The following is a 24090-nucleotide window of genomic DNA, read 5'->3' as shown; positions in this document are numbered from 1 at the left end:
AAAACAAAACAAAAAGCCGAAGCGTGGGACGACCAGCGCACACACACTCTCATTACTCCCGTAAAGCAAAACACACACACAGAGGGAGAGAGAGAGAGGTCGCCCACTCAATGCAATAAAAACAAAACAGAAACAGTTACGGTGCTCCGTCCATGCAGCCAGGCAGGACGGCAGCGGTGCGTGTCGTGCAAAAGAGAGCACCAACGGGCCTGCATGGGTGTGCATGCATATATACAATGGGCACATTATTGTGTGTGCCTCGTGGGGTGAGGTGAGGGCGAGAGTCCATGCAAGGGGACACACACAGAGAGAGAGAAGGAAGAGTGTGTGTGCGGGCGGTGCACGGCTCTCTCACACTCCCTCTCACGTGGCCACCACCGCAGCCGCAGCCGCACACGCAACAACAAGAAGAAGCAAAAGAGGGGAGGTGGTGTGGGAGACCGCGGTGCTACCGTCGCTGTCGGTGGTTTTTGTGCTACTTTTCACAGCTGCGGTTTCGACTGCTTTTTCCTTCGTATTGCCGTGCTCCTTTTCATCTTCTTTTCCTTCTCTTCTCTCTGCAACATCGAATTCCGGTGCGTTCTTCGGCGTCCCCTCATTACTGGTGGTATTGCTGACAGCTAAATCTGATGGTGGCCCTTGCGGTGTTGGGGGTTCGACGGGCTCATCTGGAATGGCAGCGTAATACGTACACATATCCTTAACCTCAGGGCCATGAATTTCGCTCGGCGTCTTATTATAAAAAGTGTCACAAATCCCCTTCATCGCAAAGTTTATGCAACTCTTCATCGCTGGCACATTCACCGTCCCATTCTTCGTATTGTCCGTCGCGCAATCTTCTTGCGTCAGCTCATACCAATTCAAGATAATTTTGTCAGCAGGTGTTGTCTTACTGGCAACACCATTGGCAGAAGTTTCCGCCTCGTTGGCAAAACCACCGCCGGCACCGCACCACAGCACGCAGAGGGCACACACCAGCAGCACACGGCCAGTCATCATCATCGCCATCACTCCTGTCACTTGCGTGTAGCCTCCAGCACAAACTAACAACACGTCAGCGCAGAGTGAGGGCAAAGAGAGAAATACAAGGCCGCTACACCACGCACAGCCGCCGCACAATAAGAAATGATGGCAGCAGCTTGCCCACAAAACATGAGGCAGTTGGAATCTGCACGACTCCCAGAAACAATGAATGAAAATAATTCGGCAGGACCTTTATCTCATTTGCCATGCAGCGCAATAAAACGACCGTGTGTTTCTGTGTATACATATTGCCTGCGCAACAAAAATAAATAAAAGGATCGCACTGTTCCACGAGCCCACACAACATCCCTCAAACTTCATGCGGCATCCGGCCTGTTCCTCCACTCCTCCTTTCGTGCAGTCCGTGGGACGCACAGCAATGAGGCCGGCACCGTGTGTGGGCAAAAAAAAAAAGCAAACAAGAGGGGGGAAACAAATCACTCATCACGGTATTTATCAACCAAACACTGCGTAAAGAAAAACACAACAGTACTGATTATAACAGACAAACTGCATCAAAGGCAACATTGAAAAGCAAAAACATTGAAAGAATCAACAAACAGTAAAACATTAAAAAATTAATAAAAACGGCGGCATAAAAAAGAGCGAGGAAAGCGGCACGTATTCTCCGTGAGGAGTCGCAAATCCACACTCTGTGGCTCAGAAGACTGCCACCCCCCAAACACAATCCCAGAAGCAGCAACACACAAGACAAGACACAAACACGCACGGTATTGTTGCCGCTCAAGTCACGCAGTATCAATTTCACGTCGTTGGGAGAGAGCGAGGCGGTCGTCGGGACTCACGCCGCTCCAGACACTGCGAGGTGACTATTTGTAATGGGGATTCATGTCCAGTGGCAATGCGTTGTGCCCATTCATTTCTCTCCGGTAATATCCTCAGCAATGTGCGCTCTGACGCCGTCAACTACTCAAATCTTCTCGGGTGGTGTCGGAGCCACTTCTCTCGTCGGAACGGGGACCCTGCCCTTGAGTGCACGCATCGCAGTGAAATTCAGTAGGCGGCTGTACAGAAAAACGTTCTTCACCGTCACATGAGATTAGGGCCCACCGCACGCGCCAAAGCAAAACCTCAGGACCTCAGGTGGCCTCTGGCCTGTTAACGGCACCTCTTCCTCCCCCAGCAACTCACCATCAACGTCCACAGAGGCCTTGTTGCCTTGCAGCATGAGTGCCACTTGGCATTCTTCCTTCGGCTCCCAAGTGCTGCTCCGTGTTGTTGTCTTGCCTTCGAACGTCGTCTCCCACTTCTTCTTGTGGCTGTACGACAGTTCCACGGTATGATTGGACTCAGTGTCCGCCAAAATCGCGGTCAGTGGAGGAGTGCTCCCACTCGGAGTCACTTCGATGGTCACCGACACCACAAGTGTGAAGTTGTGGCTCAAAGATATATGACGCAAATTATAATCACCCCGAGTGTTCACAGGCCGTAGTACTCTGGACTCAAGTCCCGTCACTCGTAACCCATCGTTGTCCTTCACTGCATTTGTCACCGTTGCATTCAAGCAAAGGTACTCGTCGTTCCACTTGTCATCACTGGACGCACCGGACAAAACTGCCACCAGCCCCGCCGTGGGTATAGATAAGCTGGAGAAGAAAATGTCCTTTTGCGCCAAAGTACTGAGGACGGACCTGACCGCACTCAGTTCCTCCATCAGGCTGAAAAGTGAGATGACACGGCATTCACCGTTGCCCCTCCGTTGTAAAAGATGCAAATTCCCATCCGAGTACAGCAGGTTGCTGGCGAGCGTCCAATTCGCAGCATTGCCCACGACAACCGGTCCAGCAGAAAGCGTGCGGTTGCTGTCCGTGACCCAAAGGCGGAGCGCAGTGGCCCTTTTCTTCCCCGAGGCGTGCCCTCTCTGAGTGTACAGCATGACCTCCCTTTCCTCAATGGTCACGGTGATGAGGGCATCCACACGCAGGCTTTCCTCCTGAGACTCCTGATCGGGCGTTGACCCACACACCTTAGAGTGCCCCGATGGCCTCCGTCCACGCTGTCCCCATGTCACGCGACTCGTACACCCTCCGGCCATTCTCGCAGTCAACAATCATAAGTGATCCCTCCCACTCGGTGACGCAGGGGTTAAGGCATTTCGCAGGGGAAATGTCCTCAGAGAGCGCCCAGGCACTGCCGTTGTCCGTCAAATACACGATCATGGAGTAAACGTCTTCCGCTTCATTCTTCGCCATCAGAGGAAACACAAGCGTGCCATCCTCCATCGCAACACCTGCGCCAACAGAAGCAATGAACTCCGTCCACTCACCTTCGTGAGAAGCGGAAGAGATCAGTTTCGAGAGTGGTTTGGGGTCGCCCCATTCGATCCGTCCACTCTGCTTGCCACCCGTGGGATTCGTGACATCACCCACAAACAGTTTCAGCTCCAAGCCGCCCTCTCTCCAACACCCACCTTCGTAGGACACATCAGAGCCTCCCGCAAGAGAAAAAACTCTGTGGCCCTTCGTGATTGTTGTGCGGCGGAGCACAACACCCAAACTCTCCTTTCCCTCCGCTGCTCCAACCACAGTGTGTGCCCTCCATGTATCTTTTATTGACCTCACCAACAACAGTGGACCAATCCCACGCAGAGTCGATGCACCCCGCAACAACATCAGAAGAAAAGGGCATAATTAATTGACCAAGTTGATGTTCGGCATCCATGCAACCTTCAAAGAAAGCAGAAATTACTCCACCAGCACTGACGAGAGAGGGTGAAACAAATGAGTCCCTCGCCGTAACTGGAACAATCCCATCCTTCGGCTGCACCAGCGTCGTCTGCGCCACAAATAGATCGACTCCCTGCGGAACTCAGCATTTATTGACCATTCATCGCATCATCAATGGGATTCCCCTGCGGCTCGGTGACAGGCGTGGGCCTTCTTTCGGATGGTGTCGGAGCCACATTGATATTTTAAACGTAAGCAAACTCAGGCCTCGTCTCGGACGTGTTGGTCGCCGTGTTGGATGCGGGACTCCGATCGACGGTGTTGGGTCCGTCAGCCGCCGCAGACCGTCGCCAATCCTCGTTTTGACGTGACGGCTCAGCATTCACTTGCGGCGCAGTTGTCCCACCAGATTTTGTGTCATCCTTCCCTTCACGGGGTGGCGGCAACTGACGGATGCCCGTCCGGTCAGCATCGCTGCTCCGTGCAGGCGGATGGATGGTTCCATCGGGGAAAATCGACGCCACCACAATTCATAAGGGCCGGCGTATTTATGTGTCGTCACATTCATCGTGAAGGCAACGGTGGCCCCTTCCTCTTTCACTGCACAGCTGGCAGCACAGTTGCTACATGTGTGCACCGCATTGGCCACATGGCGCACAGCACCCAGCTCACCATTCCTGCTGTGCATGCGCACATCAAAGCCACTGAAAGTGTAATTCTCATGCTTAGCCTCAGCAATGGCAGCAGAGCACTTCTTCCACGCCCATACACACACGCGATAGCTCAGGCCGCCCAACTCGGAGCACACGACACATCCACCGGCACTACCACCGCATCCGCATCACCAGATGCATCTCCAGGACTCCCAGCAGCCGTCACACACACGGAACAAGCAGCAGCAGCACAAGAGCGCAAGGACCAACACGGCGCCGCACCGTCGTCACCCGTAGTGGAGTCGCTGAAGTCAGTCAGCTGATCGGCAAGACAGAAGAAAAAAAATGCAACAAGAGGGAGAGGGACGGAGCACGGCGGATACAGCGAGAGAGAGAGAGCAGACAACATGAGGAGAAGGCAGCAGGCCCAGCCGCACAGTTCACACACCACGAGACGGCATCCACGCAAGAAAAGAACACAACGCCAGCAGCCACCACACAACGCACAGCGCGCAATCACCCAAAGAGCCACACACGGAGGTGATTCCTCATCCACCCATGACGCGGCGCCTCACTCCATGCGGTCACGCGGAGCGCACCATTTCCTCAATAGAACTTATTCGTCGTCCATCCCTTAAAGATGCTTCTGTTAGTGATGAGCCTTAAAACACAATAAAAGGAAATGGACAATGCAGTAACACCGTGAAACCGCCAGCCACAATGATTCCCTCATAGCGGGGCAATTCTCCAATTATCCCTCGCGCACACACACACACAAGTATCAAAAAATATATAACTCCCACAATAATTTTTTAACCAGAAGTCACAGCTGCTCCTTTCCCTCCCTAATTTATTTTTCTGCTTCGGTGGTCCTTCCACAGTTCGGTGAGCTTCTTCTCCTCCAAAGTCTCTGTACGATATTGACACTTGGTACTGGCGCGCCTTTTCCTTCCAAAACGCCGCTATTTCACGGCTTTCATCATTGCCCACACTCTTGGGATTCACAACACCACGTCTCCGCCAGCCATTTATCGCCGTGCTGTCTGCGTGCTGCACATAAATAATCTCCCACGACAATCCTTGAGCAAATTCTTCCCAACCATTAAAATAAGCCGCCAGGCACTCAGTGAACAGCCTCACAGTGCTGGCTGTGGTGTGGTGCTCACCCGCCGTAGTCATCCGCAGCCCAACCAGCGTCATTAGATCCGACTCCATAAAGAAAAAAAGCCGTCCACCAGCGGAAAGTTCTTTGTCTCCGGTGTGTACAGCACCCCGTACTTTATATTATTATTTGTATGGTATTCCATTCCGATCAATCCACATATAACTCGATGGGGTGCCCTTCAGTATTCGACTCCAGCACTGCGTACCGTCCTCCACGACGTGCTGGTGGCCCCAGCTTCTTGGGTTCCTCTACTAATGCACCGAAAGACTCCGCCAAACTTAAACGCGCGCAAGCCAAACCTTCCCGTACCTTCGGACAAAATAGTTTCCCTCGTCCCCAGTACTAGCAACAAAAAAAAATAACTTTCTCACTCATCACGCTTGCCAAAATAGTGCGGTATTCGACGCCCGAGGAAAAAAGATATCGGTGCGTTCAGAAATACCTCAGCACCGACTTCTCCTCTTCCTCGGACAACCCTCACGAGCTTTTGAGACGCATTCTCAGAATACCACAGTCTCACTCCCCCATGTGTGAAGTGCTTTTCACCATCCCGAGAATTGACCCCATCCAAGGCATCCTCAATGGCAGCACCGTGTGCAATGAACTCATTCGCATCAAAGATGTAACGTGGAATCGGCCCCACGTTATCCATGCGTTCTTTGACCATCTTCCAGCATTCCGCTTGATCATCTCTAATCCCACCGCGCTTCGTCCACGCACACATCGCCTTCACATCCATCCCGTCGGGGCAATTCACGATGATTCACTCGGCGTTTGATTGCCTAATCCATTTACGATAGTTGCGCACGTTTGACGATGACACCACAATCATGCCCCATCCGGTGCTAGACACAAAATATTTCGCTGGCGGTGTCCCTTTCTCTGTCACACAGTAGATAATATGCCCTTTCATCACACAATCCCACAATCCCACAAAACGTCCGTGGATGCTCCTCTACCCACGTATCTTGTCACCGTTTTGACGGTCTTTTCAAACACGTACGTCGTACTTCCACCAAAACTGTAGACAACCACTTGGAGTTTCTCGACGTCGCAGTGCAGCAGCTGGTAGAGGAGGTACGAGCCGGCAGCCACCGAATTCCCGATCCCGGGCGTCCCAATCAACACACGCCGCTCGGGCTCAAAGTCTGTCCCACCGTGATGGCTGAACCACGCGGTTAGATCGCCCTTGACGATCTGCCACACTCGCTCCACCTCACAGTTTACAAAAACGTCCTTAGGAAGATCCTGTATCGTATGCCACGAGTACGGCCATCCCTCCTCCGAGGCGAGCACCATCAACACGGGAGATGCCGCACCGAATTGCTGCACAGCGTCATTCTCTTCGATAGCGTCGTCAGCTTTCCTGTACGACCATGACTGTTCTGGCCTCCCCTCATGCACCTCCATTCCCGTCCCCGTTTTCTTTCGCTCCACGCCGTCAGGTACTTCCACCGCATGGCTCCGCCTCGCATTGTGCACAGAATCGTAAAACCCCTCCATTTTCATCGCTGCAATCGTCGTCGTTGGGTTCCTCGCTTCCTGAAGGGCTGCATCCAAAAACCCTTTAGCGACGTCATGAACATTTGCCTTTACCTCCGCAGCAGCCACCAACCACTTCAGTAGATTGTCCACACCACTTTTGTAAAGCTTGTGTACATCCTCTGCCATATCCATTTCATCCCTTACAGCCCTCTCCATCCTCACATAACGATCCGATGCCTGTATTTCGCCCAATACTCCCGCATCGCAAATATATTTCTTGTGGTCCTCAAAAAAACCCTCCAACAAGACATCCCGATTGGCGTCCAAAGCGCCCCTGCCGTCCAATTCCATCGCAAGAAAATCATTCAACTTCATTTTGTCCACGCAAACCCTTCCTTTAAAAACCGCATATTTAATCCTAGTGGAAACGTCAATTCCCAGTTTTTGTCGTTCTCGCCTTTCCCTTTCTTCTGCCTCCCGCCTCTCTACTCTCAGTACATAGGAGTAGGCTGTGTTTATTTGTGCCCTTGCAAGAGGAATGACCGTATCCTTTCTTTCAAAGTCCATCCATTCTCTGAGAGTGACAAAAAATCCTTTTGTAAGCTTATGTGAAGCCCCCAATAGTATGTAAAACTCCTCACACTCTTTTTTCAGCTCTTGTTACGGCGGCGATGCCTTTATTTTGCCCAATAAAACTTTGTCTTAGATGAACTTACTGGGGCTACCTAAAAAGTCCTTCATATAGACGTTCTCATTGAATTCCTCAACGCCCCTGCCGTCAAAATAATTCCAAAGAAAATGATTCGGCCTCATGCTGGCGGTGCGTTCCTTTCCCTCTAGCAGTACTTTATCCAGCCGACTGTCAAAAGTCCACTTTGGCCGCTGGGTTTCCTCCACTCCTCCGCAAGCTGCAGCGTCGAAGCCATCGTCGGAGATGCCACGGCGAGGTGCCATCGCAACACCCGTGTGGTGAAGCATCCCACTCACACCACCCAACTGCGGCCAGCAGTTGCCGCTGGCTCCAAAGGACACTCGCGGCTGCTTCGTCCCGCTGTCCCAATGGCGTTGGGCGTGGCACTCCCATGGCGGGACGGTCGGTGCGCCATGCAGCCGCACTGCAACGCCTGTCGGCAAAACAGTCAAGACCCACCACCCCCGCAGCAACACGAGGCATGCAACCAACCACAGCACCGCCACATTATCGCCCTTTCAATTTATTTTGTTTTATTCACGTTGTCTGTCTGTTTGCCCCATCACTGAAACCAAAAATAACTGCGCAACTTCAAATTAGAAAGAAAGAGAACACAATCCCATCGTCCCGCCGCGGGCCAACACTCTCCTCCACCCACCACCATTGCCGCGCAGGAGACCGCAGTCACATCGGAGAGTCAACACCACAATGTGCACCACATCATCGTGCGGTGAGCAACGGGCTGGACGCGGCCATGCATCGCCCCGCTCCATTTTCCCACCACTCAAGTATTGCGTGCCCACACAAACTAGCAAACAGAATCAGAGTGCACACAAACCCAATCAACCCCTCACTCGCTGAAGCACATTATTCGCATGGAGTGACAACATTTGAGGACACACCAGCAGTAGCAGGCTGCATGGAATTTCCCTGCCACCCCTGTGAAGACACGATAACTCTGCGGAGTTAAAGTGACAGCCTCTCGGTGTTGCCTGCAGTCCACATGACAGGAAGAATTCCACGCACGCATGGTTCCGGACTCCTCGCTTTTTGAGTGCCCAACAGAACACGTAAAAGGCACTTCCGCGCAAGACGGCAATTAAATACGTGAAAAAGTCGGCCTGTTTTTTCCGATGGTGTTGGCGAGCAGTCCCACACAATCCAACCAAAGTGACACGCCGGACAGAATGGCGTCAGTTAATAATGAAAATACTTGTGCCAATGCAAAAGCAGCTGAAATTTGGGTTTTACACCCGAATTCGAGGCGACAGTGGCATGAGAGTGTGTACGTGTGCAAGACTTTCGTGGGACGGTGGTCCCCAATCCCGTCGTGCCCCGACACAAAAGGGCGACAAAAAAAAAGAGGAGCACACTCTCCAGAAAAGGAGCGACGGTTGATCAGTCAACCCACTTTTAGTCTCATATAACGTCCACATGTGCGCACTCCACCTCAAATACGTACCTCCCTGGACGCCGAATAAATGACGTGTGGTTTCGTCACCCGCAATGTGTTTTTCCTCCCGCAAGCAAAAAAAAAAAAGGATGGCCATGGCACAGCTCCGCTGAGGGAAAGCAATCGGGGCAAACACGGGTGGGAACCAGAGATCACACCAACAATAAGAACAATACCAAAAAGGTAATAACTCCAAGTCACAGAATCGTGCAATGTTTATCCCTCTTCTTCTAAATTAAAATGACCCCAAAAGAAATAATGCAAAATAAAAATGTGCAGCACAATATCTTTCACTGTCCCGCGTTCCATCTTACTTCCATGCGTGCCACGGCGGCGGTGCCTGCGTTACATCTGGGATGACTCCAAAATGTCAGGCACCATGCCGTGAAGAGTGGATGCTTGACGAACGTGCCCACGTTATTGCCCAACACAAAATGAAATCAGAATAATCTTCCGGGCAGCTGGCCGGATCCTGAAATTATCTATGGAAACCAAACAAGTTAGGAAAAAAGGTTCTTTAGTTAATTGCTTCAATGTTTTATTCTCATTCAATATATAGAATTCTGTGGACCATTAGCATGGTCCTTTGTCCTCAGTTAGGATTTGAAATATTATTACTTACGAAGTGGCAGACTTTGGGGTCCTCCAACCACAAGACCCCGCCGCGTGGTGGGAATCAAGGGGGTGGGTGGGATGGCAAAATAAAATTAAAATATTATCCGGCCTCTATCGGTTCCCGCCCCTACAAAGTCGCGTTCTTCCCAAAAGATTCATACGGTAGAAAGTATCATAAAGAATGCATTCATTGATCAGGATATATACATACATTAATTAAGTTAGCCAGCTCTCCCGTGATCATTCTTTTCACAAGCTCCTAAAAGAAAAAAACATTCGCGGCTCAAGCTACCCGTGTGTGGCCGTAGTAAAGCAAACACCGAGACACGTGTGGAGCAACGTAAAAAAAAAAGAAAAAGGAAGGTGTAAGTAATGAAATACCCCACAGAAATTCATCAACATATACGCAAGGTAACACATCATTCCGCATAATTCTTCGTTCTTCCTCTCGTTCCTTCTACACAACAACGGAAGCATAAAAAGTGACAGGCATGCCCTCCCACACAGTAATCGTGGAACGAGAAAGGCATTGCAGGCATATGGACAAAATAGAAAAAATTCTCAAAAAAAAACAGCGAAAATGCCGTTGCAGAGTCCGATGAATGGCTGTTCCGCGCAGCAGCAGCGGCCCCACGCCCTTCCTCATCGACCAGCAACGCACACTTCCTAAATTTATTTAGTGAAAACCACAAAAGGACGTTATCGTTTTTTGTCCCTAATGTTTTCTCAAATAAATTCAATGACACGCACAACAGCCACCACCGCGGAGCATGCCCTCATTACTGAGTAAAAATCTGAATAAGAACCCCGAAATCCGGAGAGGGCGCTGCAGCGGCAAGCGTGCAGCACACACACGTGACACAGCCGCCCTGGGCTAGCGTGATACCTCGATAATCCGTTCCTGACAAAATCGATAAAAATAAAAACAACAAATCAATCAACCAAGCGTCCAATAAATAATAATAATAATAATAATAATAATAATAATAAAGAAGTAAACACACTTCCAAAAGCATTCACTCTATACCGCAACCATGAGGAGCCTCGTACACCCTCGCCACGTGGAGGTACTGTTTGGGCAGACACTTTCCAACTCCAGCAGAAACTGCGCTACATTTTTCGTCAAACGGAGCATCTTCACCTGTCCAGAAGAGCATAATTAATGCTGCAGCTCGCACTGGATACACGGTCCAGTGGGCTCGGCGCGTCTGAGCGGGTGTCACCGGCTAAGGGCTCCTGCAACGGCGGTGCGGGTGGTCGGTACGATGACCCAACGGTGGTGCCTGAGGCGTACGACAAAAAAGTCATTTCGTGGAGCTTCTGCGTCTCTTCGTCGCTCTCCTCGTCATCGCGCAGCAGCGCCTCCAGCCCACCACGCCGAGGCTCGCGCAGCTCCTGCCAGTGGCGGTCCTCCGCGTACCACACAACGACGCTGTACACAGTGACCGCAAGCAGCACAGTCGTCAGCAGCAGCACAATCGCCACGTACGCCCTCGCTCCGCCGTCGCTCGGCGCAAGGTGGTTCGCCGCGCTGACCAGACACAGCAGTGCAAGGAGCACAAAGCTCGCAGTGTGCGTCATCGTCAGGAAGGCCGAGCGCATCATGTTCGTGAAGGCAACCACGCCCGCACCCGCAAGCAGCACAGCAGCCATGCAGAAGTACTGGACGTGGCAGCCTCCCACGGGCGGGTGCACAGCCGCAATCAGGCACACCACACACAGCACCGACACCTGGAACACGCACCAGTACACGTAGCTGCCCCTCATGTTCGTCAGCATGCCGCCGTACATCCGCTGCTGCGCCGCGGGGTGCCAATACCCGACGGGGTACAGCAGGCGCTCGTGCAGCGGCTTCCTAGAAAACTGCCAGTACCTCGTGAAGCTCGCGCCCGTGTGGCGGGCAATCAAGTAGCACACACCAGCAGGGAACGCCACACCGTACAGCACGCCAACGACACCGATCACGCGGTGCAGCACGCGGGCGCCGGGCATCGCCAGTGCGAGCACGGAGCCGAAGAATATGCCGAGGTGCATCGCGTGCGCCACGACGTACGTCAGGCTCGGGAACCGCATCGCAGCCCACGCACTCGCCGCGTCCACGCCGCGCCACCGCTGGAAGGCGGCCGTCACACCGTAGTGCACGCACCCGAACACAGCGGCCAGCAGCGCGTTGCCCACCACTATCCACAGCGGGTCAAGGGCAGCAAACACCGACAGGAAGTACGGCAGCGCAACGGTGCTCGCACGCTCCTGCGCCGAGGCGCATGGCATCCTCGCGAACACGCCGAGCGCCTGCAACTCCAGAACGGAGCCCAGCCCGCCGGTCACCAGCACGGCAACAGCCGTCGCACCCGCAACAACGCCGGTGATCGCCGAGAGGGCGCTGGCAGCAGCGGGCAGCGTGTTCGAACTGATCGTGAAGGACCCAAGCAGCACACCCTTGCAGCCGCCAAACACCGCCGCAGCGTCGCAGCGAATGACTATCGTTTCGTCGGCAGCAATGAAGTAACCGCGGTGCACGGGCACGGCCAGCTCCAGGACGGTGGACGGATTCGTCGCGTTGCGCACCCACGTCGCGTTGCTCAGCATCGCTCCCCACGGACCGCCAAACCCGCTCGGCTGCGCCGTCGACACAGGCACAAAGCTCAGGTGCGTGCCGGGCTGCGGGTCGCGTGCCCACCGAAACGGTGGCGGCAGCGCCACCATCAGCCGCGTCGGGACGGCGCTCCCACCGCCGCGGATGTCGTTCTGCGTCAGACTTCCACCAGCCGCCGTCGTCGTCACAGCAAGCGTCGGGCACGCCACGTCGCTCCACCACAGCGTGCCGCTCACCGACGCCGTGGGGGTCCGCGTGGGCGGCGGTGCCACCGTCTCCGTCAACTGCGGGGTCTCCGTCTGACTGTACTGCGTCGGACTGTATTGCGCCGTGCTCATGCCCGGCGTCCACGTTGGCGTCAGGCTGCGCGTCTCCGTCAGCGTCGCCGTGTGGCTCAGCAGCGGAATGCCGTGCGTGCGGTTGCACCCGTCCACGTGCGGCAGGTACACCGGCAGGCAGTCGCGCCCGTACCCGCCCTCAGCACAGCGGCAGCGGCACGACCTCGACATCGCCCTCGTCGTAGCAGCAAAGCAGCGCACTTCGGCGTCGCACACACCACACGCCACGGAGCGGAATTCCCCGATGATGCCGGTGGACCTGTAGTCCATCGGCTGCAGCGCCTGCCCGTTGAGCGTCAGGCACCCCACGACGAAATTTCGGCCGGCGCCCCCGAGCGCAACGGTGCCGTCCATCACGACGGGTCCACGGCCGGCGTTCCCATAGAGCGTCAACGTGCTCTGCACGAGCTCCGCACTGCGCGGGTACGACGGCACAGACAGAAGCCTGCCGCTGATGCTGTTGCCGCGCACCGACAGCCACGACCCGGACGCAAACGACGCCGACCCCCGCAGCACCAGCAGCGCGCCATCCGTCAGCGCACCGGTGTTGTCATTCACCACGATGGCGGACGCGTTGGCCTCCACTCCACTGCCGAATACCAGCCCATGCGCAGCGTACACCTGGCTCCCCGACACGCGCAGCACAGCGCCCCCCGACGCAACCACGCGCGCACTCGCGTACAACGCATATTCGCCACCGAGCACAGCCGAGTCCAGCGCGACACCGCCACCGACGAGCTCCAGCACAACGCCGTCCACCACCACCGTCCGCCCACCAGTCATCACGGTCACGAGAGCAACGCCGGACACAACCAGGACGGACCGCACGAGCCGCAGGCCCGATAGTACCAGCACCGGTGCGTACGGCGACGACTGCGAGCCGGGAAGATACACAAGCGGCGTCGGCCTCGCGGCAACCAGCAGGGAGTCCGTCACCGTCAGCACAGACCCCGCGGGAAACGTCCCGGTCAGCACAAGCGCACCGTTCAGCGCCTCCACATCGCACACCGACAGCTCCACCGGCCCGCTCTCGTCGCTCCCCGCACCATCCGCATCGCGCAACGCTCCACCGCCCATCACGTACAGCACGGCGCCGTTCAGCAGCGACACGTTCTGCACAACGATCCGCACGCCGTCCCGCGCCATCCACGGCACGTAGAGCACCGGACTCACGCCGTCCAGCACAACGTGGCGCAGCGTCACCTCGCTCACACCGGCAGGCACAACGAACACCGACCGCACCGTCACGCCCTCACGGACAAACAAACTCGACGCGGTGCCCACAGCGGGCGACAGCGCGGGAGCTCCCACAGGCACGCACGCCTCGCCGTACCCGCCGCTGCCGCACGCACACACGCACACACCGTTCCTCATGCTCGCCGACGCCGTCCCGGGGGCGTAGCAGTACGTGTCCCTGTCGCAGTCGTCGCACCCAGCAACGTCGATGCGCCCAGCGTCGCCAAAACCAGCCGCTGCGTACTCCTCCGCCGTCGACAGGACACGTCCACCAGCGTCGTTACACGCCACCCTCACATGCGCCCCAGCCGCAAGCGACAGGCTCAGCGATAGCATCCGAGACAGCAGTGCTCGGTTGCGCACAAGGCTCAGCGTGCTCCCAGCAGCGGTCACGGCGCCAGCGGCGTAGAGCATCTCCCTCGAGACGCCGTCGTGCACGTTGCCCTTCGCCAGAAGCATCGACCCGTCGGCCAGACTCACCGTCGAATAAAACGCCACCGCGTAGTCCTCCGTCGACGCAAAGTCGTTCCGCACAAACGCCACAACGGAGCCCGATACACTCACAGCCCCACGCACAGACACCGCGTGCTTGCACAGCAGGAAGTCGCTGCCAACAAACGCCACCACGGAGCCGCCACTGGCAACAACACCGCCCTCCACCGACACGCACAGCCCCAGCGCCGCCTGCACCAACAGCCCGTCCACGTACAGCGCTCCGCGCGACGACAGCGCCACGCCGCCAACCACCAACACGCCAACAGCGTCGCGGAACACAGCCGCCACATGCGTGCGCGCAATGGTCAGCACGCTCCCAGTCAGATTCACGTTGTGCAACACGAGGCACGCGGAGGCGTCGCCAAGGCCGTAGGCGTTACGATACGCAACACGATTCTCTGCGACCAGCACCGAGTCCACCACAGTGACGCGCGAGCCCGGCGGGTATCGGTTCGACACCAGCACGCCGCCGCCGGAGCGTGACTCAAGCCCGCTGATTAACACATCGGCGCGCTCGCCAGCGGGCGGGTCGGAACGGCACCCAACAACGTACAGGCTCGCTCCGCCCACAAACGTGCAGTTCGCCAGCGTCACGTTGCGCACGCTCCCTGACATCGACCCCACATCCACCACGACGTCCGCCGCAAAGGTCACACCAAAGTAGCACACCACCGTCGTCCCGAGACCGGCACTCAGCTTCACATCCACACGCACGTCCCGCACGCACAAGTCGGCGCCGTCGGTGCTCGGCGGCTCGGGGACAGCAACGGGCAGGCACGCATCACCGTGGCCGCCCTCCGCGCACGTGCAGGCGCAGCCATCACTCGAAGCCGTCGTCGTGTACGCGGGGAAGCACGACGTCGCGAGGGCGCATGGGTCGCTGCAGGTCAGAATGGTGGCATTGTACACGGACGGAATAACGTAGTTCGCTTCCTCCTCGCCGTTCACAGTGTTGCACGCAGCCACAATCGCTACGTTTGTGAGATCGCTGGGTCGTGAGTATATCCATAACGCTGTGTGCGTGCCCTTGCTGGACATAAACTGGTTGCCGGACACGGACACCGTGGAGTCGCGGAGATTCACTGTGGGATTCAAAACAGCAAAAGCACCCACTGGGGACACGCGGCAGAGGTTGCCGCTCAACTGCAGCCAAGAGTTGTAGTAAATATGGGAATGGTGGCTTGAAAAAAAAACCGCCGAGCTTCCTTGCATGTCGTTGTCCCGAAAAACAACCGCTGACCGAGACTCCACACAAAAAAAAAAAACAAATATGATTACGTACTGCACCAGGCTCGACACAAGATTGCCTCGGACCACCACAGCAGAGCCGTTCAGTACAAACAGTGACAAGGATTCGGCATAACCTTCAAGATGTATCGGTGTGCCCTCGCCACCAGCCATATGAAACGCGTTGCCCAACACCGCAAAAACAGAGTGCCACGTCACCCTCAGCGCATACCTGACAACTTGAATGGCGCTTGACGATGTCGTCATGGTCTGAAACGCATTGCCACTGAGCACCACCGCAGAGTAGTTGCTGATCGCCAGCTCATTCATCGCAACACACGACGGCCTCCTAAGGTCCAAACCCAGCCGAGGGATCATTCTCGTGACCGTGAAGCGGTTCCCGCTGATCGTGATGTTCGTGCGTGGTGGAAACCCACCCTCCGGGCTGAGCAGCGCGTCACTAAACGTGTTGCCGGTGACGGCGATGTTCAGCGACCCCACAGCGGCGTACGCGTTGCCCAACAGCAACAGAACGGCGCCGTCCCTCCACGTGCATCCATCGAACGTGACGTTCGCCACGTTGCCCGTCATCCCCCCAATCAGCACCGTCAGGCGCATGCCGCCCCCGCTGAACGTCACGTTGCGGTAGCACAGCCACGACAGACCGCCGCCCACGGCCTGCGCAACCTCGGGGTACACCATGTCGCTGATGCACTCACCAATCGGCGGCGGTGGCGGTAGCAGTGGCGACGGCGGTGGTGGCGGTGGTGGCGGCCCGGCTGGCACAGGCGCAGGGACGCACACTTCGCCGTGCCCTCCAGCAGCGCACTGGCACTTGCAGTCAATGACCGCCGTCGTCAGCGGTGCAAAGCAGTCGCCGTCCTTCGTGCAATCCCCGCACGCGGTAACCGTCGTCACCTTGGTGATGCCATTCAGCTCCAGTTCTCCCGTCGTCGTCAAAACTCGTCCTGCAACCGTCAGACATCCGGCAACGAACCCGTAGCCGGATTTAGCCTGCGATAGCAGAGGCCTCGACAATCCCGTCGAGCCCATCGTGCAGCCCGTCAGCGTCACCACACTACTGCCGTCAATGGCAAAGGAAGCGAACTCGGATTCGTGAAACATCGCACCCACTCCCACGCTGTTGTCGCGCCAATCCAGCCAGCTTGACCTTTGGACGGTCCACAAGTCTTCTGCGTAGATGGCGCAGGCCACGATACCGCTGTTCCCCACCACGCGCAACACGCTATGCTCCGACACGCTGAATCTGTGGTGCTGATACAGGAGGCTCGTACCAGAGGACATTGTATTGTTGAGCAGCGCAAAAACAGAGTGATCACTCACACTGAGCCTGTACACGTAAAACAGGTGTTCGTACCCATCAAGACTGCAGTAACGCGCGTACAGCGAGCTGCCACCCACCAGTGTCAGCGTCCCAAAAGAGTACAAACCAAACTCAGCGTACCTCAACGCATGCGCCTTGACGTTACTGACCAACAACGAGGACGCACTCAACACGACGTCATGCAGCAACAATACGCTCAGCGTCTTTCCCACAGTGCCCGGTAAGTCGAACTCGAAGGTCTGCACCGCGTCAACCTCCGTGACGGCAATGTCACAGTGCTGCGGGAGGGCGAGTGCAAACACAACAACAGAGGACCGCATCACCGTCTGGCTCACGCGGATAAGGACACCGGCTGACTCGGCCACCTCAGCACCCCCGACAAACTGCAGCGCGGCACCCTCACGGAATTTGCACCCAGTGAGCGTGATGTTGATGGGGAGATGCAGCGGCATACTGTCGAGGAAAAACGTCAGCACTGCACCCACGCCGCTGAATGTCACACCCACGTAGCAGTGGTGCGTCTTCCACATGTTCGGCGCGAGGTTCGTCAGCGTCTGGTTCACCACGCAGCTCGTGTCGCCGTCAACGACTCTCTCCGCTACGGGCGGCAAAGAAAAGTCGGGCACCTCGAAAGGAAGACACGACGCGCCATGCCATCCGTCCTTGCAGCTGCACGAGCACGAGCTGCGGTCCACCGACTCCGTCCCGGGCATGTAGCACGCCGCGTCTTCGTTGCATGTGCCACACCTGAACACCACCACGCCCTCCGGAAACACATCGTCGTACAACACCTCCCTACCGCCCTGCAGGTTGCACCCAACCACAAAACGCGCGGGTAACGCAACAACCGTCTGTGGCAGAGAAAGATCAGCAAAGGGATAAATATCGTCCACCTGACGGTTGTGTGCAAGCACCACGGTGGTGCCGCTGCCCAACAGTCGAATTTTTTTCGAGGTATCTTCCACAGTTATTATTGAGGCTGCACTCACTTTGTTGCCCTCCACACGCCACTGCGCACCTCCCTCGAGGGCCACAGAGCCAGACAAATGCACCAGCGCGGGATCAAAAAATTCCGTCCCACCAACAAAGTTGCAGTCCGCCACTCGCAGCAGCCCCGCGGAGGCCAAGTTTGTATCCCAAAAAAAAAAAATGCCATTAGCCGCACTCATCGTGTTGTTCTCCACGTCAATGTAGCCGCCCTTCATCACATCAACAGTTTCAACAAAAACCGCTGTATGTACTTCGTCCTCAGCCGCCGTTGATAACAGCGTATTTCCCTTCACAATGATCCCACCACCATCAACAACAATAGTTTCGGATATATAAACTGCGTAATTATTTCCCTCAATGTGGTTGTCAAGTAGCAGCAGCGTCGACTTCGCACCGAGGGAAAATTCCGGAAAGGCAATGGCGTAGCTCAACGTCGACACAAGCGTACTGCCAACCACCAGTACCTGGGAGCTCGCGCCAAAATAACCCTTAAACTCCAACTCACCAGAATCCATCATCGAGGATGTCACGCTCACGTGCACGCGCGCAACACTCCCCCTGATCAACAGGCCCACGAGGACGCACTGCAGCAGCGTGATGTTGAGTATCTGTTGTGGTGCGTCAAAACTCCACAGGTCAAGCACGATCGCGGCAGTGAAGGTCACGTTGACGAAGCACAGACCACGCACACCGGGATCAGGATAGTCCACGGAGCTGATGCTGCCACCGTGCACGCAGCGGACCTCCGTGTCGTCCGCATCGGGGAGCGGGAGCGGCCCAAGACCGTCCGGAACCGCAGCTGGCACACACGTGTCACCGTAGCCGCCAGCAGCGCACACACACTCACAGCCGCTGATGCTGCTCGTCCTCGCTGCGAAGCACACGGCGTCCACCGTGCACGCACCACAGTCCAGTATCGTCACGGGCGTCCCAATATTGAGGTCTTCTCCGTAATTCGTCACAGGAGAGCCCCGTGCCTCGTTGCACATGCCGTAGATGGTCGGGCGCGCGTCGGATGGTGATGACCACTTGCTTGTCATAAGTAGAATGGTTGACGAGTACGAGCCGTACGTGAAGTAGTTGTGTAGTATCGACCACACACTCCGATCGTGGAACGCCACGCCATTCTCGTCGGCCACGTACACAACATAGGCGGTGCGGAACTCGTTGTCGCGGTGCACCAGCCAGCTGCCGCCAGTCACAGTCAGCGTGTTTGTGATGAGCATGGCAAAGCCGAGACGGAACATGCTGGACACAATCTGCAGCACGCTGCCTCCATCCACAACAACATCCTTAAACACACACGCGCCTTTGTAGTATTCGGTGCTCGGCGCACTCCACGAGCTGTTCTGTATGGAGAACACGGAGCCGCCGTCAACACGCAGGTCCGACGCAAGAGCGTACATCACGTGCGTCTCCGAAATAACGACGCAGTTGTCCATGTAGAATACGCTGGACAGGTTCGCGCCGAGGCCGCGCTCCACGAGGATCGCAGCGCACGAACCCCCGCCACACACCAGCGTCGACCGCGTCATGACAAACCGCGTCGACAGAAGCCGGACGCCGTCCAGGACAAGCGCGGGGCCGTACCGAAATCCCGCGAAGCCAGGGGTCGTCTGCACGTACTGCGACCCGCCAACCGTCGCACGCAGCGTTGAGTTCGCCAGCAGCACACTCGAGTTCGGCGGCATCGCGCCATGCAGCACGATCGTGCCCTCCACCGACGTCACATTCGTCATGTTGACGAGGACGTGCGGCATCAGGCGCGCCGTGCTCTCGCTGAGGCCGCCAATCCGCAGCTGCGCGCCGCCCGCAAGCACGCAGTGGCGCAGCGTCACGTTCAGCGCGTCAGCGAACGCATCCATCAAGCGCAGATCCACCGCCACAGTGATCGGCCCGCTGAAAACCACCGAGTCGAAGCACGCCGTCGCACGCCCGCCGCCAACCGTCACCGACTCCGTCAGCGTCACGCCACCCATGCAGTCCTGCGCACCACCGCCGGTCCTCGCAGGCGGCACGTCGAACGGCAGGCACGCCTCGCCCATGCCGCCGGCACGGCAGCTGCACACGCAGTCGGTGAACGACGCCGTCAGTCCATCAAAGCACGCCAGCGCTGCCGCACAGCCGTCGCACGGCACCACGCTCACGGAAGGCAGGCCGGCCAAACGGTAGTCGCCGCTGCTCTGCAGCACCCGGCCGCCGGCACGGTTGCACTGCACCGACACGGCGCCGCTCGTGATCGTCGGCCCGGAGACAAGCGTAGCGCCGGTGGCAGTGCTGCGTGCAATCGACACGGTGCCGCCGCTCAGCGTCACCCCCGACAGCGACGCCACCGACGACGCCTCGCCCACCGCCCACACGTCGTGCAGCTCCAGCCACCCGCCGGCACCGACCGTCCCACCGTCGCAGCGCACCAGCGACGACGCAACAGGCCCCTCGACGCCCACGAAGCGCAGCACCGAGTCGGACACCGCGAGGCGCTCTCCAAGCACAATGCCGCCGCCGCTGCTCACAACCGACACGTTCGTCACGGAGAACACCGAGTGGCTCCGCAGACTGAGACGCGACGAGGACGCCACATGCATCGCGGACGCGGTCGGACCGCCCGACGCCTCCAGCGACACGCCGTCAAGCAACACCGCACTCGACAGCAGGTCCACACCGCCGCCAACGTACACCGCCATCCCGCCCGCCTGCAACGACCTCAGCACCGTGCTGCTCACACGCAGCTGCGTCTGCAACAGCGACGTCGCGTACAGCACAAGCGGCGACGCCACCGCGTCCGTCAGCCCGCTCAGCTGGGAGTAGCGCATCGGCCCCGCCGTCACAATCGTCGAGTCACGGACCGTCACGTTCGTGTGTGCCGGCAGGTTGTGCACAAACACAAGCGAGCAGTAGCTCCCGGACAGCCCGCTCACGCTCACCTCCAGGCTCCGGTCACTCGCCGGCTCGCCGCTGTAGCCCCGCACGTAGATCTGCGCACCGCCGTTGCACACGCAGTTCCTCAGTTCGATGCGCAGCGCGCCGGGAAGCATCGCCGGCACGTCGAACACAACAGCCACGCCGTTCGTCATGTACACGCCGTCCATCAGCACCGCGTCTACGGCGCGGCCAACCGTGACGGCTCTGTCCACCGTGCCGCCCCGCAGTCGCACCACCACCGCATGCACAGCAGTCATCCACGCCGCCGCCGCAACCAGCGCCAACACAACAAGCAGCGCCACACGAATAGCCGCAATGGCCCTGCGCTGCACACGGTGCCGGCTGCGCGGACACGCACCCACCGCAGACCGCATCCACCGTCCCAAACACGTACCAATAGAGCTGTCGTGGTGCATCGCTCTCTTCCCGTCAATCAGAAATCCCGTTTAGCAAATCCCTTTCTACAAATGACAAATCCAGAAAAACAATTCCGATAAATCGTTATCCCAATGCTACTTGTCCTAATACTGCGAGTAATCCCTAACACCTTGAAACGATAGTTGTGCTGGTAAAGCAAAAGTATCTCTAAGTGCGCGGTCAGAGGAAAAGAAATAAGATTATGTGGAGAGACGCAAAAAATAAAACGTGCAGCAAAGACGCGTAACGGAAGCAACAAGAAGAAGACCGCTCAAACTCATGACTGCACCGCAGTCCAAGCAGTGGCAATTCACACAAATTTTTTTTTTTTAAGCTTCCCCTTTCGTCTTACACAAACCCCATCACACAAAATAATTATAAATAATAAAGAAATCGTCCATTACTGTTCCACACAAATTCAAAAAAGTAGCCGGCTGCCTTGTGACCACACCAAACTGTCTGCAAATATTTTGCCCAAAAAAGAAATTTACATGTCTTTCAGCCGTCCGACCCTCTGTGTGTCCGCACATCGTTTATATTTCATGGGGCCATCCGCGTGTTGCTGCTCCCCTCAGTCCTCTCATCGGCGCGTGAGTGCGGCCTGCAGAGCTCAGTCACTCGTGTGTGTGCATGGGGACTGAGAGAAGCACGCAGACATGACGGGAGTCGCGTCACTCCATCGGGAGAGTGAGCGCAGCGAAAAAAAAAACATCGGGGAAAAGAAATGCTCACAAGACCGACACCGAAAGAAATGCCGGCGCGTGAAATGCACACGAAAGACAAAAGAAAAAAAATCTTAAAAACACGGCGGCAGGGTGTGGCTGTGTGTGTGTGGCGCTGCGGGTGTCTGCCCGCCCTGGCCGCAAAAAAGCAAAACAAGAGGGAAGAAATGTGTGCTCCGCCCCACAGGCCCTCGTCGCACGCCCACACGTCACGGCTCCCTCAGCGCGCCGTTCGTCGCCGCCCCTCCTCATGCGTGCAGCAGGCGAGGCGCACAGGGCCGTCGTCATGAGCGTGTCGGTGGGTGTGCGAGTGGAGCAGTTGGGCGGGAAACACACGGCACCCCTCACAGGAAGAGTGCCGCAGAAACAATTAAAAGAGGGAAGAGTAGAAAAGAAAAAAAAATGTCCACAGTGATTGCCTCCAAAATCAAAAAAGGAAGGGATGATAGATTGGAAGAAAACACGCACAAAAAAGTAGAAAAAAACATGAAAACTCTTCTTTACGGAAAGTCATCCACTACCAGGAGTGTGTGCGTCGGTGGTGGGGAAGGGCTGAGGTGCTCCACGCCGAGGCCACACACTCCTCAAGAAGCGGCAATCCCCCACAGTCCCAGCAGAAGGAGCAGCGGCAGCAGTCCGTCTCCGCAAACAGTGCTGCCACCATGTGCCCCGCCGTCACGAGCGGTACCGACACCCGTTGCTCCTGCCGCCAATGTTTTCAGATCTGTCAGCTTTGGAATAGAAATTTTGTTTGCGTTGAGGACGCGGATCTCATTGTCATCCAACGGGCGGTTGTACAGCAGGAAATTCGTCGCGGTCACAGGCACGTCTTCTTTGCTCCCTGCGCTGCCTCCATCCCCTCCAATGTAGAAGTGTGAGATTCCTTTCGAATCCGCGTTTCTTAATTCACATGACGCATCTCCCACACGCTGACCATCGACGTACACGGAGCCCTGGGTGCCGTTCCGTAGCACAATGGCCACTTGGTGTGTTGTCTCTGGCTCCCAATTAATGCGGAGCTCCTTGGTCGTTTTGCCACCGCACAGCACCTGCCACTTCCCCTCTTTGTCGTATGACAGTCCCAGGAGCACAGTCTTCTTGTTGTCATTCATCGTCGCACCCATCAATGGAATGGGGGTATCTCCCTTCGGCTCACCGTGGACGGACAGCGTCGCCACAAGAGTGAAGTTGTGGTTCGCAAAGTGGTACAGCTGATTCTCCCCCTGCCTCCCAACAGGCCACTCCGCCCACGCTCCATGGAACGTCACTCCATCAGCATACCCTGTTGCCACCCCATTCGTTCCTTTCCTCACTGTGGCGTCCACTCCGAGGTACTCGTCCATCCATGTGTTACCAGAGAAGTTGCCGGACAAAAAGCCAACCAGACCATCCGCGGTCTTAACAGCGCTGCAGCCATTGCCAGCTGAGGGATTCTTCGCAGCACGTGAAGTGAGGCACAGCTTGGAGACACGTTCGTCCACTTTCTTCCAGGTCGCCAGCACCTCCTTCACCCGCTTCAGCTGCGCAGTCAGACGCACAGAGACCACACCGAGTGATGGTTCCCCATCGCCCTTCTTCTTCTCGTACAGTGCAATCAACTCCTCATTATTATTATGTCCACTTCCAGCACTTTTGTACAGCAGGGAGCTGGCGGCAGCGTCATCATCACCGGACACCGACCCAATATCAACAATGTGCGTATTGTCCGTCAGCCAAAGATGAAGTTCACGCTTTTCTTTTCCCTTTCTCCTTGAATGCGCCGGCAGAGTAACGAGCATCACGTCCCTGTTCTCAATCGTCGCTGTGATGAACCCGCTTCCAACGCCCTTCTCATGTCGCTTTTGGTTGTTGCCCCACACGCGCGAGAGTGTTCCGAGGGCCTCCGTCCACGAATCCCCCTTGTCACCGGACTCGTACACCCTGCGGCGGCCGTCATCGCACGCAGTCATCATCATGAGTTTTCCCTCCCTCCACTCCGCAACGGAGGGATCACTGCAGCCATCGTCAGACATCCCCTTCGACAGCGTCCA

The 24090-nt window shown here is 56.7% G+C and overlaps 3 protein-coding genes and 2 pseudogenes across 3 annotated transcripts, besides 9 other annotated features; all 5 read right to left on the bottom strand.

Annotated features, from left to right (window-relative positions):
* Positions 1-7578: part of a sequence feature (areas not merged during assembly with more than two copies in the genome that could not be assigned to a particular haplotype) that runs on past the window's edge.
* Positions 364-1008, bottom strand: Tc00.1047053507687.70 (mucin-associated surface protein (MASP), putative; the record flags this gene model as incomplete). The annotated part of the gene is made up of 1 exon (XM_807934.1): positions 364-1008. The coding sequence occupies one exon, from the start codon at positions 1006-1008 to the stop codon at positions 364-366; it is 645 nt and encodes a 214-aa protein (XP_813027.1).
* Positions 1955-3859, bottom strand: Tc00.1047053507687.60 (annotated as a pseudogene).
* On the bottom strand, positions 5187-7580 carry Tc00.1047053507687.30 (annotated as a pseudogene).
* Positions 7579-7935: a sequence feature (areas merged during assembly that could not be assigned to a particular haplotype. This can correspond to areas where the two haplotypes were merged or to regions with more than two copies in the genome that were merged during assembly.).
* Positions 7936-22464: a sequence feature (areas not merged during assembly with more than two copies in the genome that could not be assigned to a particular haplotype).
* Positions 9602-10033: a mobile genetic element.
* Positions 9856-9876: a sequence feature (AT_rich).
* Positions 10728-10762: a microsatellite.
* Positions 10910-21337, bottom strand: Tc00.1047053507687.20 (dispersed gene family protein 1 (DGF-1), putative; the record flags this gene model as incomplete). The annotated part of the gene is made up of 1 exon (XM_807933.1): positions 10910-21337. The coding sequence occupies one exon, from the start codon at positions 21335-21337 to the stop codon at positions 10910-10912; it is 10428 nt and encodes a 3475-aa protein (XP_813026.1).
* Positions 16388-16439: a microsatellite.
* Positions 21707-21727: a sequence feature (AT_rich).
* Positions 22465-24090: a sequence feature (areas merged during assembly that could not be assigned to a particular haplotype. This can correspond to areas where the two haplotypes were merged or to regions with more than two copies in the genome that were merged during assembly.).
* Positions 22645-24090, bottom strand: Tc00.1047053507687.10 (trans-sialidase, putative; the record flags this gene model as incomplete). The annotated part of the gene is made up of 1 exon (XM_807932.1): positions 22645-24090. A coding segment is annotated over one exon (1446 nt), but the record flags the coding sequence as incomplete, so codon positions are not given.

Source organism: Trypanosoma cruzi (assembly GCF_000209065.1).
Source record: "Trypanosoma cruzi strain CL Brener chromosome Unknown tcruzi_1047053507687, whole genome shotgun sequence".
Lineage (NCBI taxonomy): Eukaryota > Euglenozoa > Kinetoplastea > Trypanosomatida > Trypanosomatidae > Trypanosoma > Trypanosoma cruzi.
The sequence above is the reverse complement of the archived record's forward strand: the minus strand, read 5'-3'. Positions and strand labels throughout refer to the sequence as shown.